This window comes from Pezoporus occidentalis, unplaced genomic scaffold (genome assembly GCF_034315485.1).
Source record: "Pezoporus occidentalis ecotype Australia unplaced genomic scaffold, CSIRO_AGI_Poc_V1 ctg57, whole genome shotgun sequence".
Classification (NCBI taxonomy): domain Eukaryota; kingdom Metazoa; phylum Chordata; class Aves; order Psittaciformes; family Psittacidae; genus Pezoporus; species Pezoporus occidentalis.
Window position 1 is genome coordinate 2,523,674 of NW_026915910.1, and position 17,116 is coordinate 2,540,789.

Genomic DNA, 17,116 nt, shown 5'->3' on the forward strand with positions numbered 1-17,116 from the left:
ATTTCCCCAGGTTAGGAACCAGAAACAGGAAGACAACAAAGCACTGGGAACCTTTTGAAGGGAGTGAATGATTGCCCAGGTACGGAGCAAACAGGATCTGCAGGAGCTGTTTAAACAGTCTTCCAGCAAAGAGCGAACAGCAAGTAAAATGGAAACACAGAGACTGTCATTGCACCAAGTAAACAGTTGTGTCCTTAAAGTAAGGTACTTGAACACCATTTTCTTTTAGGAGAATGAAACTAGCCAGAGAACTGCAGAGTTTGAGACCCAGGTTTTACCTATTACCCTGGCCACAGACACCAGCACAAGACATGCTGTGTATGAGATCATTCCAGGGTTTCGGAGACAAGCAGAATGAGTAGGCAACCTCTGAACTAGTATCAGATTATCTTCATAGAATCATGGAATCCTAGTTGGAAGGACGGATAAGGATCATGTTGATTCCCTTTCAGAGCCTTGTTGCATTAGGCTAGGAACAGCATTAATCTTTCAGGATAGATTTTTAAAAGCCTGCTGATGCAAACATCTAACAGGCACTTAAGTCCTGCTGCAAATATGCATATAGAAATCAGAGGCACTAAAAGTGATTTTTAAGGTAATATCCTTTGTTGCCTAGAAGATGGTTTCAACAAATGTGTTAATCTGATGGTCCCATTTAGGGATTTAAAAGACAACTAGAGGTTCTTCTCCTTTCATGGGCAAAACTTCAAAGTATAAACATACCAGAAACAGTAAATTCTGAATTCTTTCTTTTAAAGAAAGCTTAAATTGTAAATGTTTGCGATCCCTTGTAAGAGAAAGGAAGCCAGAGTAATTTAAAGCAGTGTCTCTTTTAAGACTGAAGTGTCTAAATATAAATAACAGGTCAATTTTCTGGATGCAGGGAACACTAAGTTTTCTGCTCAAGATTTTAGTCACCTTCATTTAAATACAGGCATTAAAATGTAGAAGACCACACATAGAGAAGTACTAAGTCTGTACTCCTGACCATCCTGAGGGCTGCAGTTACAACCAAAGGAAGGCCACCATAATTTTTCTTTGACACCAACTCCACCTTATTTCACACTAAAAGCAAGCCTACCAAACAAGAGGAACTTGAACTGCAGAATGTTTCCTTGTCACAAAACCCTGAATTCCCAGCAAAACTTCTATGCTTAAAAGAAACATCCAGAGGAAGATTTTTGATTATCATGAAGAGACCTTCAGTTCTCACTCAGGTACCTGACACAATACAAGCACAGCTCACATGAAGTTACAGATCAAGTCTCTGGAATGTGGAAAGGGCTAAATCCTGCTCCCAGGAAAATTCATCCTTATTGCTGCTGTTGAGGAGTACATGTAAGTTTTCTGCCCATGCATCCAGAAGCAGAATTTGCTTAGAATCAAAGCTTTTCCTCCTATGTCTCTAGTTTTCCATACAATCTTAAAACAAAGTCAGACATCAAATAATTCATGTTTATTAAAAGAAAAAAAAAATGCACATCAGCAGTTTACACAATTAAAGGAATTGGAAAGACTACATACTCTTCTTGAAGCTTTTGGATGGGGGATGAGGCTGAAATCCTCCTGCTGGAAGCCCATAGCTGCTCATACGCTGCACAAGACTGGCTACATTGCCAGCTTTCTCTCGCCTGACTGGTACAGCATCATCCTTGGGTTCTACATCCTTCTTAACTTCCTGAAACAGAGATTTAAAAGACTGAGAGGCCACTGAAATTATCAAGAGGTCAATACTTTTAGACAGGTACTCCATAGGCTAACAGATTTCAGGTACTTACCATCTGGTGTGTACTGATGTCTTATACTCAAAAACCCATGGTATCCTGCAACTAAACGTACTAAAGGCCTTAAAATAAACTTAACCCTTCCATACAATCATGTTAGTAAACAACTAAGCTAATGTGCTGAGAAAACTGAGAAACAGGCAGTACTTTAGCCATCCACTCCAACCCTAAGTAGCTTTGAGCCCAAAAGTCTCCTATTACAGCTCTTAAGTCACAGCTTATATTTGAAAACCTTTTTAATAATATAAAGATTACTTCAGTGACAGACCCATAGGATAGGGCACTAAATAAAATATTGTAATATATAAAAATATATTAGGCAATCATCTCTGCTTCAGAAAGCTCAAAGGTTTTTGTTACAGAAAAGATGCAATCGTACTGCTGAAAGACATGAGTGGAAAAAAGTGAGATACAAGAAGCAGAGTGGGAGGAATTGAGAGGAAAGGTGTAAGAGGAAAGTAACAGACCATTTTTCTCATAATTGTCTCCCACCTTCCTATCTTTCTAAATTAAGGTGTTAGGATTGGAACTGAATGTGCTAAGACTAAGAAGCCTAAAAACAAGAAAGCATCAGTTCTTGACAGGAAAGGCACTGTACACAGCACTTACTCTGCTGCATGAGGTCGTTAAATGAGATTCCACCAGAGAACTGATCCTCTGAAAGAAGGAAGTCATCACTTTGCACAAGAAGAAACCCATTAAGTCAGATCAATGGCCCATCTAGAGCACAGCAGCTCTCAGCAGCTGCAATCCCAGATGCTCTTTAGAGAGCTAGCCTGCAACCCAGACCCTCCCTCGTTCCCAGAGCATCCGTAAGGGCTTCATTAAGGAGATACATCCTCTCCATTCTCCCTTTCAGGTCTGCAGACAAAGCTGTCTAATCCCTTTTTGTACCCACGGTCCAGGCTGCCTCTGCAGCTTCCTTAGGGATAGGCATCAGATATTCACCCTCTGCTACTTAGAGAAGCTCCTCTCATCTGCGTTAAGCTGCCACTTTACTAGCCCCAGTGCATGCTCCCCATCACTGCATTTAGTTTATCACTACCTTCATGGCTGTGTAAACCTTTATCATATTCCCCCTTGGCTTCACCCTCTCAACTGAAGACTCCTAGTGTTGTCAGCCCCAGTCTCTCCAGGCAGCGGCTCCATCCCCTTAACTTTCTAGCTGCTTGTCCCCATATTGGTTTCAGCACATCTGATGACACCTGCATCCTGCTGGTGTTTTGGGCTGTCACTGCACATTGTTCTTTCAATTCTCCTCTCCATCCTTCCAGGAGCTGGGGAGGAAGAAGGTGGGGGAATGAGCGAACAGCTGCAACGTTCTGAGTTACTGGCTAGGTTTAAACCACGACATTGCTGAACAAAGCTAGTACCACAGCCTGCAGGATCCCATTGCCGACTCTTCTCTACCCTGACAAATTAGTGATAAGTCCTTTGCTTCTTATTCTTTAAGTATCTTCCAACCCATTTAAAAAAAAAAAAAAAAAAAAATCTTTCTTCAGTTCCACAGCAACTTCATTCCTTCAGTAACTTGGAGAGCTTCAAAGACTTTCTGAAAACCCAACTGTTACATCCACTGAATCTCATGCACCTGTGTGCTTAGCAAGACCCTCAAAGCCCATCAGCTTTTTCCCTGCAGCAGTACAATGTCTTGAGGCGAGCAAGCACCCATAAGGACTCTTTGTGATCCAGTTCAGAACAATTCTTGCATCCACCACCAGCAGCCACTGGTTAACAGCTCCACTGGTTACTGCAGCTGTAGCTGCAATAAAATAATATTTGAAAACAATATTGGCAATGCATATATATATATGCTTACTAATGTTATGTGAATGTGAGCTTTAAAACAACAGAATCCATGAATTGGTGAAATGCCAAAAACATGAGAAACATATACCAGGACTTATATGGTGCTCTCTGGAACATTAAACCCTGGGCTACTTAGAGCAGCTGTCCAGCTGAAAAACTGAGTGGTCTGGAAAGCTACTGATGCTTTCAAACTTACTGAAAACCTCTAGCGAAATAGTCCAAAGCACCTTCCTATTTCCCAAAAGAGTAAAGCAAGTAGAATAAGCAAGACTACAGGCAGCACAATTTTTCCTCCCACTCACCTACATTATATAAAAAAAGCTTTTCAGAAAATGTGAGTAGTTCCTGCTGTTACTCACCGTCTCCAGGACTTCTGCCCTGGAGATCTTAGCTCTGCTTAGATCCATCTTCCAAGTGAAGCCCCCTTCCCCCCCAAAACACCAGGAAAGCACAGCATCTGGTCTACCTCCCATTCAAGCAGACATTTTACATTTCAAAGACTGTCATTCTCAGTCTTACTGCTGTTTATTGTCCAGTTATTTGCAAGTCTGACAAACAGCTGAGAAGTGCTCCACCTCCAAAACACCCTTCAAGCTGCCTTACTGCAAGACCATTCTGCACAACTGAAAAACATATTGGTGCTTGAAAACTTGCCTAGGGTGGCTCTGTCCCTGAATTTTCTAAATTATAATCTTTTGCCATGCAATTTATACGGCCTCCAAAATCTTCCAGCTGCTCCAGGAGCTAACACCTCCCCAGTTAACCAGTTTCTTAGTCGTAACACTTGCTGGTGGAGTCAGCTCCAGGCTCCTATCCTGGATCTGCACTTCACACAAGACTTTAGAAGAAGCTGCTTCAATAAATTTGTGAAAAGCAAGAGATGCAAAAGGGAAATGGGGATGGCATACAGTGGCAGTCTGGTGAAAAATACCACCTCCCTCTTTTCTTTATTTATTAAAAGAAAAAAAAAAAACAAACAACAAAAAACAAAACCACACATTACTTCAAAGCGCTAGAACAAGCTGTAAGGTAAACATCACCTTCACCAGTAATTTGAAGTAAACAGGCAACACACTTTTAAATTCAGAGGTAATATCAAAGGCAGCAAAGTAATTGACAGGTTACAAACAACAGGGAACAATTTGAGACAAAAGCAATGACCACTACAAAAGACTGAAGACCGAGGTGTGTCATGGTTAAATTTCATAAGGTCAAGTGCAAAGTCCTACACCTGGGCTGGAGCAATGCCAGGCACAGCTACAGGATGGGCAGAGAAGAGATTCAGAGCAGCCCTGCAGAGAAGAACTTGGGGGTCTTGGTCAGTGAGAAAATTGAACATGAGCCGGCTTCAGTGTGCACTCGCAGCCCAGAAAGCCAACCGTATCCTGGGCCGCATCAAAAGGAGCATGACCAGCAGGTCGAAGGAGGTGATCCTGCCCCTCTGCTCTGCTCTTGTGAGATCTCACTTGGAGTATTGTGTGCAGTTCTGGTGTCCTCAACATAAAAAGGACATGGAACTGCTGGAACAAGTCCAGAGGAGGGCCACAAGGATGATCAGGGGACTGGAGCACCTCCCATATGAAGACGGGCTGAGAAAGTTGGGGCTGTTCAGCCTGGAGAAGAAAAGGCTGCGTGGAGATGTCATAGCAGCCTTCCAGTATTTGAAGGGGGCCTGTAAGGTTGCTGGGGAGGGACTCTTCGTTAGGGACTGTAGTGACAGGACAAGGGGTAATGGGTTAAAACTTAAACAGAGGAAGTTTAGATAGGATATAAGGAAGAAGTTCTTTACTGTAAGGGTGGTGAGGCACTGGAATGGGTTGCCCAGGGAAATTGTGAATGCTCCATCCCTGGCGGTGTTCAAGGCCAGGTTGGACAGAGCCTTTGGTGGCATGGTTTAGTGTGAGGCGTCCCTGCCCATGGCGGGGGGGTGGAGTTAGATGATCTTAAAGTCCTTTCCAACCCTAACTATTCTATGATTCTAAAAACGGACAGAGGAATGCTTGAGCAAGCATCTTTTTTGCCAGGCTTAAGTCAGTAATCGAAGTAGTGATGGGTAGGAAACTCTCAGAAGCTTAACATAAGACTAGCAATGGCAAATTTGAATAGAAAGTATAGATTAAAAAGATCTAAAATAATTCTGTGAGTAATCTTGCAGTCAGATTCAAAGGCTGAAGACCTATTGATGAAGAATTTTGTCAGTAGAAGACAGAATGGTCAGACACAGAGAGACTGGTAGCAACAGACTATGAAAGTTGAACACTTGAATATGCACTTAGGAGAAGCCGTCCTAATCTGAGATATACAAAAGAAAAGAGGATGCAAGGAAAAGATCAAGGTGACTACAGCAGCAGAGCTGCAAACCAATCAGATTTACAATGAACAGACCTGGGTAATGGACAGATACTAGCCTTGCTTCAATCAGACAACAGTGACATTTTGCTTCCTCTATCAGAAAGTACTCTGACTGTAGCATCACATGAAGGTGCTTTGCAACAAGAAGGAAAAACAGCCACACAGGAGTCTACTGCTACAGCAGCTAGTGACAAATCTAGTTTTGACAAAGAATTACAGAAGAAGGGGTTAGGACGCAGTGCATGGATAAGCCAGCAACTGCATTTTCCATATTTAACCTACTGCTCTTTAGAACAAACTCGTAAAGCAAGCGATATTTCACACACACACACATACACATACATATTTCTTGTTTAAGAGGAACTACAGCATTAATTATCCTTCCCCAGGGCATTAAAAACCACATTATAGCCAAACCAAGTTAAAGCAAATTCAGGAATCACTGGTCTCTGTACTTGCATATGGTCCACTATACCACAACCTGTATGTCACATCAGTCCTCAAACAGTAAGAAACTAAGATACAATCTAAAAAGCACCTATCACACTGCCAACAGCTTCACCCTGAGCATCACTGTTATGACTCTGAGCTTTTGGACATGTTAATATTTTACAAAAGAAGTGATTTTGAAACAAGACACCAGTCTGGATCTCTGAAAACTGCCACTAATTGATGCAAACATTAATAAATGACCTATTAATTACAGAATCACAGAATGGTTTTGGTTGGAAGGGACCTTCAAGACCACCTAGTTCCACCCCCCTGCCACGGGCAGGGACACCTTTCACTAGACCAGGTTGCTCAGACCCCATTCAACCTGGCCAACCTGTGCCAGTGTTTCATGACTCTCACAGGGAAGAATTTTTTCCTAATATCTAATTTAAATCTACCACCTTTCAGCTTAAAACCATTCCCCCAGTAATAAGAGTCTACAATTAACACTAAATGTTAATAAGAGATTGCAATTCTTACATGTCTGTCCAAACAGCTGGCTTGATTTTCAGTGGCTGGCAAATGACACTGCCCACAGGTCTCATCTCCTGGGTACCACTATAACCAACCTAAACATGCCCAAGACTCCTATTCATTGGCTTCACAAGTAAGGTATTTTTCTTTCTTTGTTTTTGTTTGGTTTTATGTCAGTCTCACATATCCAAACTATCAGAGAGAGACTGTGCTGTGATAATACCAACAAAAACCACCAGAGCACTTCAGCTTGTTCTGAGATGAGGCCACAACAGCTGCCAGCCAGCAAAACCAAAGTGAAAATCTGACATTAACTGCAGCTGGAAAATTTAATATTTTTATGATGGGAGTCCACTGCAGTTCAAGCCTTGTCAGTGTTTCCATTAGCAACACAGATTTTATGCATTTATGACTTGGCAGTATAAGGTCACTACAGACTGTCTATTGGCATAAGACACTCAACCACCCACTCCTTCTGTTGCAAACTACAGCACAAGTCATAAAGGCTTGAAGTTTTCATGATCTCCACTAGACACATTTCACAACAATTTTGTCGAAATTGCTACAGGCAGATATACAAAAATGTGTACAAAAAAAACCTTGTGCTGATCTTAAGGGCATTAAAGCTGTTTTAATTGTACCTGTCACAGTTTAATGATTTCTCAGGGAAATTTATATATTTACATAGAAAATCTCAAAAAAAAAAAAACCACTGAAATACAGCAATGTGAAACAAGACTTATTCTTCCTTACATGCAGACAAAACCTAACATCTACACCCTTATGATGTCTTTTAAACAAATAAGCAGGCATTCCTGACCTATTTTAAGCTAGCAAGCAAGCAAGCAGCCTTTCCACCATCAGCTGCTTGCCCACACAAGGCTCCAGCAGGCATGGCATGATCCTCCCTGCCTCCCTCAGCAGAAGAAAAGAGCACTAAAATCAGCAGGGCAGTGGAGAAAGAGAAAGCAGGTCAGATCACTTGGAAGGACACGAGGAATAAATAGATGGTTGTAAATATGAAGTCTATTCCTGAATTACAAGGCAAAGCGAAACGATCCAGCAAACCTAAATCCTTAGCTAGATTCTTCAAGCATAAATATTAAGACTTCAGTTGGCATCTCCTCCTATATTATACCAAGAATAATCTGTAGACTTATTACATTAGTTCCACGGTAAACTAGGAAACATCAGCTTGTACAAAAGCATTTCTATTACTGACTGAGTACACTTTAAAGCAATATCAAGCAGCACAAAATGGTCTCAACCTCTAAAAGATGTTGAGATGAAGAATACACAGAGGTAAATGACTGAGCCCTCACATATGAGTATCTCATCTCCTTTCGCATCAGAAAAGCAATGAAGAACCTATGGACTGGCAAATTAAGTTTATGATTATTCTTTTTACTGGAAATAAGGAAATCAGAACTGAACTTGTCACTGTTTTAGAGAAGAGAGGAATTGGAAGCTTGTGATAGATCTACAGGCCATAGGTCTGTGTATACAAGTGTATATCTTCCCCTCAAAGCCTACAAAACTAAAAAGCTTGTCACTGAAAAGTAACACATGTGTGCAACTTTATATAAATACATATAGAAATCTGTACAGTTGCATACAGGTAAGAGTCGGCCATAATCTGTTCAAGTGCAGTGAAACACCGTGGCTCCTAGAAGGTAAAAATCTTCACATTGCTAATTATTTTAGCACCAGTTACTTCTCACATTCACAATTTCAGTTACAGCAGGACACAGGAAGGCACAGGGTGGCTTTAACAGCTCCAGTTTCTTAAGCCTAAAATATCCTTTCATTTCGCCAGTGTCTCCTCCTTGAATAGAGGACTTGTTTTCTCATCCTCAATGCAGGTGCCCACAGAGGCTAAATATTTAATAAAGGCAAAGAAAGAAATATTAATAATTTGCAGCTATTCCTGTCTGCCTCATTCCTTTGCCACACTTGCCCTGAACTGAAGGGACAGATCAAGAAAACTTATGAACCAAACTAGCTGTGAAGATCCCAAGCTCCTTCCCTGGAGCATTCAGGAGGTCACAGCAGGTTCCACTTCTCAACAGGAAAGCTCAGCTGGGAGAGGTCACAAGCTGACCCTGATTCTCCAGAGAATTAAACATTATTCTTGAAAATAGAAATAAATCACTTTAAGGATGAAAGTACTTACCATCTGAAGAACACTAACTTGTCTTGGTTTAGGAGACAAATTACCTCCTGGGCAGATTAACATGGTCATGGGTTGATTTTTCTTTTTGGCCTGATTTATGGCCAAGCAGGGACTCTTTAACAGTAAATCACTGGGTTTATTTTTAAGCGCTGACCCATGCTCAGGCTGAAGCAACAGCAAAGCAGCATCATGCCTCATAGCTTTGCCTCTTTGAAAAATGAAATTGCTTCATATTCTGACTTTTGTATGCCCCAGTCAAAGGCATGTCTGTTCAAGACTAAGGTTAGGAAAAAGGCTTCCGGCTGACATCAATCCCTAGCAGTTTTCACAGCAGCTACAGAAACATACTGCTATAGGAACAATTTTGCTGTAGTTCCTCCATAGAGCACACCATTTACTCAAATCACAGAATCATAGAATAGTTTGGGCTGGAAAGGACCTTAAGATCATCTAACTCCACCCCCTCTGCCATGGGCAGGGACACCTCACACTAAACCATGTCACTCGAGACTCCATCCAACCTGGTCTTGAACACCGACAGAGATGAAGCATTCACAATTTCCCTGGGCAACCCATTCCGGTGCCTCACCACCCTCATAGTAAAGAACTTCTTCCTTATATCCAATCTAAACTTCCCCTATTTAAGTTTGAACCCGTTACCCCTTGTCCTATCACTATAGCCCCTAATGAAGAGTCCCTCTCCAGCGTCCCTGTATCCCCCATTCAGATACTGGAAGGCTGCTAGGAGGTCTCCATGCAGCCTTCTCTTCTCCAGGCTGAACAGCCCCAACTTCCTCAGCCTGTCTTCATACAGGAGGTGCTCTAGTCCCCTGATAATCCTCATGGCCCTTCTCTGGACTTGTTCCAACAGTTCCATGTCCTTTTTATGTTGAGGACACCAGAACTGCACACAATACTCCAGGTGAGGTCTCACAAGAGCAGAGTAGAGGGGCAGGATCACCTCCTTCGACCTGCTGGTCACGCTCCTTTTGATGCGGCCCAGGATACGGTTGGCTTTCTGGGCTGCGAGCGCACACTGAAGCCGGCTCATGTTCATTTTCTCATCGACCAACACCCCCAAGTCCTTCTCCACAGGGCTGCTCTGAATCTCTTCTCTGCCCAACCTGTAGCTGTGCCTGGGATTGCCCCGACCAAGGTGTAGGACCTTGCACTTGTCATGGTTAAACTTCATAAGGTTGGCATCAGCCCACCTCACAAGTGTGTCAAGGTAACTCTGGGTGGCATTCCTTCCCTCCAGGGTATCAACTGAACCACACAGCTTGGTGTCATCAGCAAACTTGCTGAGAACTCACTCAATCCCACTGTCCATGTCAGCGACAAAGATGTTGAACAAGACCGGTCCCAACACTGATCCCTGAGGGACACCACTCGTTACTGGTCTCTAGCCAGACATTGAGCCATTGACCACAACTCTTTGCGTATGGCCATCCAGACAGTTCTTTATCCACCGAGCGGTCCATCCATCAAATTGATGTCTCTCCAATTTAGAGACAAGGATGTCGTGTGGGACAGTGTCAAACGCTTTACACAAGTCCAGGTAGATGACATCAACTGCTCTACCCCTGTCCATCAGTTCTGTAGCCCCATCATAGAAGACCACCAAATTGGTCAGGCAGGATTTCCCCTTAGTGAAGCCACGCTGGCTGTCACCAAGCACCTTGTTGTTTTTCATGTACCTTAGAATGCCATCCAGGAGAATCTGCTCCAAGATTTTGCCAGGCACAGAGGTGAGACTGACTGGTCTGTAATTCCCTGGGTCATCCGTTTTCCCCTTCTTGAAAATGGGGGTTATATTTCCTTTTCCAGTCTTTGGGAACTTCACCTGACTGCCATGATTTTTCAAATATGATGGCCAGCGGCTTAGCAACTTCATTTGCCAGCTCCTTCAGGACCTGTGGATGGATTTCATCAGGTTGGATGGATTTTATCGGTTGAGCATGGCTTCGGGAATCCCCCTAAATGTTTCTTATAAGAGTTTTACATAGAGCTATCCATTTATATTTAAATTTTTGCATGCTTCAAATATAAGAGTACATAAAGCAAGGATGCAGAGTCCTCATGGATAAACTTCACCACTATCAAAGAGTGCCAGAAGACATCTGTGAACTCTCTGCACAGCACAATTTCATAAATGTTTGGACAAATATTCTCAGAACATGGAATTATTAGTATTCATGCCTGATGCAGATTCAAGTCATAATTTCTAACTTTTCCCCCCAAGAATAAAATATATCTAGCTGCAGAAGAACTGACTCAAGCCAGGCTCACACTTGTCCACTTTGCAGATAGAACTCCAGCATTTCTTTCTATTAAATCACACCCACATCATGTCATTGGTTTCTTGTTAAACAAATTCAGCATAAGTTTAATAAGTTACCAGTATCTTTACATATATTATGATCTATGCTAAATATAGAATCATTTGGGTTGGAGAAGACCTTTAAGACCAAGTCCAACCACAAATGTGATGCTGCAAAGTCCAGCAAAAGAAGTGATGTGGTGACCAATCATACTGCCTCCCTGTTAGAAAGAAAGGCATCATTAGTCAGGCAAGGTATGACTTCTTTCCCATAATGCATAAATAATGTGGAATAAGTAGGAGACCTGGGAAACATTAAAAAAAAAAAAAAAAAGGAGTTGGAGTCATTTCAGACTTACAGACTAAACCCTGAGCCACTGAATAAATGTATTATTTGAAGGTGAAGAACAAGCAAAAAACTGGACTTTCCTAAATAAAGAACATAGGAGGAATGTAGAAGCAGGCTTGGAATTTCAGATCTTGTTACAGGTATATATGTGTGCGTGTGTGTGTATATATGTTGTTATACATGCATATATTTTATTCTACATATACATGTAAACAAAATAACTTTTTTATTGTGGAGAAATGGGTACCTCTAAAGCTTCTGCCAAATAAGTGTCAAAGATTCTGATCTGCAGTCTGTTAACATTGGCAAAATACAAGAGACCTAGAAACGTGTAGTGTTTTAGCATCCTAAGCAGCTTTTGCCAAGGTTAAAAAGACTCTTTTCACCTGCTTTTAACATGGACCTAACCCCAGATGCATAAAAGCACAGCAGTTAGATCACCAGGCCTACCAACAGTGGAGCAAAGCATCCTAAATCAACAAGAGTAACTAAAGGAAGGACAGATTTTTACATCAGTGTTTCCCAACCCTTTAATTAAGAAAAAAAGTCTCTTTAAATACTTCTAAAAATAATACCTAAGTATTTGATGGTGTTACCACATTCACAGCCAGATAAAAACCATCTTGAAATGTTCAGTACATTTCTTTTCTATTCTAATTGCTTACACCTATGAAAATTTAATTAGATTTCTTGTAATTGTTTTATAGACTAGCAGTTAATGTCCTGCCAACCACTGGCACAAAAATAGTGCTTTAGAGCAATGAAACCAAAAATCTCACATGGCAGAGGCCAAGACATAGATCCAGATTCCCCAGCACGTGGTGTTTCATCAAGCTTCGCCTACAAGGGAAGGCAGGAAGACACATTTCTTCTTCTCCCAGTTAAGTGTCTACTGCTGGTCCAGAGAAATGTGTCATCCATTAACCACTATGGGTCCAACTTTTAATTCAGACCATCCCTTGCTCCTTCTCACCATCATCTTGGGTTCCTGCAGGGGAGAAGAAAGCCAAGTACAGCATCCTGCATCTCTTTTCCAGGGCATCCATCTCTTTCTATTCCCTGTAAAATCTCCAGCACTTGCGGCCACCTCTTCACAAAGCTTAAAGCAAGTTAAAATATTACCACATCTGTGTCTCACCATAACTCTTGCCCAAAATACAGAATTAAATGCTTAAGAGATTTGTTGAATAAGGGCTAAAAATATAAATATTAACATCTCAGTGGAGATCAAAAGTGTTTTAAAGTTGAAGTTTTATCAAAGATTCACATGTTAATTAACATTTTAAACTGCAAATGCATTCTTGCTTCCTGTTCCTGTTTTGTAAGTAGACAGGTGACAGGGCAACTGCCCATCATCATCAGTTTTTAACAGTCTGAAAGCTTATTACACCAAATACAAATGAACTCACACACATTCCCCAGAATAATGCTTTTAGGAAGAGAAATATCCAAAAGGTTGTTAAGCCTTGAAAACATTTACCACATCTAACTTTGAGATAAGCTCATAATATGAAATAGAGCCCAAGAAAAAAAACATTCAAAAATAAATTCAGTACTGAAAACACAACAGTAGAGGGGAGCTAACTTCCCCCCTCCAAAACAATGACCCATCCAAACAATAAGAAAACAGAATTCTCAAGTAGTGCAAATGTTCTGGGATTACAGGACAGTAGAGCTAGCCTCACACAGTAACTTTCATGTTCACAAGTAGATTACTTCATTCAGCCTCATAAAAAAAAAAGCAAAAGAACAGATTTAATATTAACTGTGCTGGGTGTACACACATGTTGATTTATTAGACATGTCTAAGTACTAAAAATACAGCACTAGGATGCATGCCCAGAGCCTCCAGTATGTAACAAACGTTACATCTTACAGTCCCCAGATAAATGAGGAATAATACCGAAAAGTTCGGTTATCTGCTAATTCCAGAATACATATTTATGGCTGTATCTTAGAGTTCTGTATACAATGAAGGTCCAAACTTAAAAGTAAGTTTTCTGCACATGCCCAGTCAATTGTCACTGATTGAGACACTTGCAATGCTTTGTGTAGTTTACCCAATGATGGTTGCAAATGCCATCTGATGGAACACACCCTGTTTGCAAGCTTTCAGGTAGGCAATGTTTACCTTTCTCCCATGCTCAGAGAGGAAGTTATAAAACTAAACACAAATCAAATGTAAAAACTAAATAAGGAAGGGCAAAAGAGCAGATGTTTCATGTGGTTAAACGAATAACTACTTGTACATACCTGTTGCTTCTTCCCAACTAGCTTGTGCAACAAACCCTTACACCCAAACCAAGCAGCACTACTGGTATCCAGACTGTGCAGCTACAGCAGAGTAACATCCCAAACTGATACACCATTTAGAAAAGCCAAAGGCACATGTACAATCAAGGAACATGAATAAGTAAAATCAGAGAGTTATTAGCATATTAAGCAGGATTCACATAAGTCATTAATTACATTTTATCCTCCATCCTTCAGAACACTACTTCAAGTTCCCTTCCATACCAGTACTGCCACTGAGGCAAAATGAAGGAGCTATTTCCATTTCTCACATGCTCTTAGAAGCACAGTATTTATAGACTCCCTATTTCCAAATATATTTTAAAATTCTAAATATTAAAAGCACCACCAGTGTTTTCTTTGTTCTGTCTTCACATTCAACCATGGAAAACTTCACAATGCTACAGACTTTTACAGTGAAACAGCAGTTTTCAAATGCAAACTGAAACCTTCTTGACAGGTAATTTTTTAAAATGAGCTCATGTGGAACAAGGCACGGGCCACGTTTTCTTCACTGAAATAGTTAACTTAAGGCAAGAATCTTTGACATTTCAGATCTAATACTCCATCAAGATAAAGAATTCACATAACCACATCACTTTCTCATGTCATATCTTCCTAATCACCATACCTACACTGCTTTGGAATATGCAATAATTCACACATCCGAAATCAACACAATAAGGCAATAAAATACCAATGCTATACCATCCCATCATAGACATGACACAAAAAGACAACCTGGGACACAGGTGTCCATGAGCTGTGTCAGTAGTAGCAGCTGTACAGAGCAAAGTCTCAGACCATCTGCAAACTCAAACCAACCTCAAGACTTTGTTTTCCCTCTCTTCATCCCAAATAGTCAGTTTATGGAACTCACAGGGTCAGGGCCCAACTGATCCAAGCAGTCAACTCAATTTAATTGCAAAAGTCACAGGAAAAAGAATCATCCATGCTGGGCCATTTATCCCACCAAAACCTCTTATATATGACTTTACTGTATATATGACTTATATATGGCTTACTTATATATGACTCAGTGCTTTGAGTATATCTGACAATGTTTTCAGCTAGATTTCTGGGGTTATTTTAGTATTAATTTTAGACAGAATGGTTGCCTCCATATAAGGAAGGCTCACCCAAGCCATTTATCCTGATATTCCGATTGGAAAAAAGCTGTTTCCTTGTTTATTCAGGACAAAATAGCTGGTTAGTAGAGATCTGTCTCTTGCCCACAAGCACAGGAATCATTGTCACCATTCTTGCAAATCCCAGGCACGTATCAATGGATGGGATTTAGCAGAAGCAGCTGAGGCAAACCCACATGGCACCCCCTGATAACACACTCTGCAATGGCACTATTTTCTCCAAAAGCCAGAAGAAACAATTATTTGCACCACCCTGTCAGCAACAGGTCTTAAAGCACCAGCCTGAACACTCAACTTCATTCCTTGCCAGGAAAAAGAGCCACCTTACACCCATCATTTCTCTCATATATGCAGCACTGAAACCGAAATTGCTTAATATGGCTTTCAATCTCACATGTTATCTTTGTTTCTGAAAAACAAGAACTGCCAGCTCTGAAGCGTTACCTTTTTACCAGCAGGGCTGCCTACCTCTCCCTAGGAAGCCAACAATACTTTCAAGCTCCTCAATCTCACCACTCTATGCAAGCCACTGTGACTAAACTTTCCTCAGAACAACAATAAAGCAATGGAAAAAGCTGTATAAACTATCATTTGCCTGACAGTAACTGATAAACAAATGCCTATCTAATTTTCTCCAAACTTCACCTGTATGCAAAAAAATCAGACAGGACACCTAGTGGAGGAACAAACCCCAAAGTTCTGGACACAGATGTGCGTTTTATTCCGTGTTATAGACATCCCAATTACTTCAAGCTTATGTATGGCTTATCTTATATATGTTATTTAAAAGCTTAGGCACAATTACATGCTATAGTAACATTCAGAACAACCCAGAAGAGAGGGACAGTGTCCCACCCACAATCCCTCCCAACACCATGATTCCTGTTTTAAGTTCTGGGTGAGGTCAATTTCTATTTTTGAAAAGGAATTACGGAAGGCGCTATTCTAGAAGGAGTTCTCAGCCAAAGCTGCTCTCTCCAGCTCACAGCATGCTCAGTGCTTAACAGCATCCCACCAGCAAGAATGTAGGAAGGAGGCAGCAAAGACACAGCCTTAAGAAGGTAGGTCGGCAGTGCTAATACCTAGTCCTGGTGTAGGAAGGCTTTTAAGGGAAGGAAAAGGGGATTGGGTTTTGTTTTGTTCACACAGACAAACACAGAGACCAGGAAGTTGAACAATAAAGTACCCCTTAAAATAAAATCACCCTTTATAAAAGAACTTCATGCAAGCACCATGGTGTTCTGTAGTTCTCAAGGGTCTCTGTACACTACAGAAGGGTAGATAAGCTAAACTGAACTCAAGTAATTTTATTATACAACCAACTTTAAGGCTAAGGATTCACATAGTATATTAAATTAAATCTAAAACTTATACTGCAGCTACAACTTTCACATTTGCATTGCTGCTCACGTTCATTACCCTGAAACACAAAGTCTGCTTATGATATTTGCTGTTAAGAACGTATGGAAAAATAAAGCAAGCTTACCGCTTCCAGGGACATATTTGCTCAAACACACCCAGTGTTGCAGAGCTTTTTTATTCTGGGGGAGGAAGAAAAATGTCACAGCGAGCAAAGTTCACATGCTAACCTGAGGAGGACCAAGGCTCAGTGCTGAGCTAAGTGGGAGCAGCTGCAAGCACCTGCATAGGCAAAAACTTTTCTCTGAACCAGCTCTAGAACAGACACATCCTTGTCTGATCAGGCAGCTGAAGAGATGCAGATCCCAGACATGCTTGTTGAAGCATCCAGTTTGCTCACCAGAGTGCCCCCAAAGCCCACCAGCAAACTTTTCTACCTTAACTGATGAAAGCTACTAATTAATCTACCCCCTGCTCCTCCCTCCTTCAAGTTACTGCCATGACAGAACTGGTTTTACTACCGTGAAAAGCTGTATTACTCACAGTCTAGCTAGTTACAAAACT

At 41.2% G+C, this 17,116-nt stretch overlaps 1 protein-coding gene across 2 annotated transcripts in view; it reads right to left on the reverse strand.

Annotated features, from left to right (window-relative positions):
* Positions 1-17,116, reverse strand: part of CD2AP (CD2 associated protein) — a 90,787-nt gene that overhangs the window by 41,196 nt on the left and 32,475 nt on the right. For both annotated transcript variants that reach the window (XM_062638452.1, XM_062638453.1), the window contains exon 3: positions 1,525-1,678. In XM_062638452.1, coding sequence (XP_062494436.1) covers positions 1,525-1,678 — 154 coding nt within the window. The remainder of the gene's footprint in view (positions 1-1,524; positions 1,679-17,116) is intronic.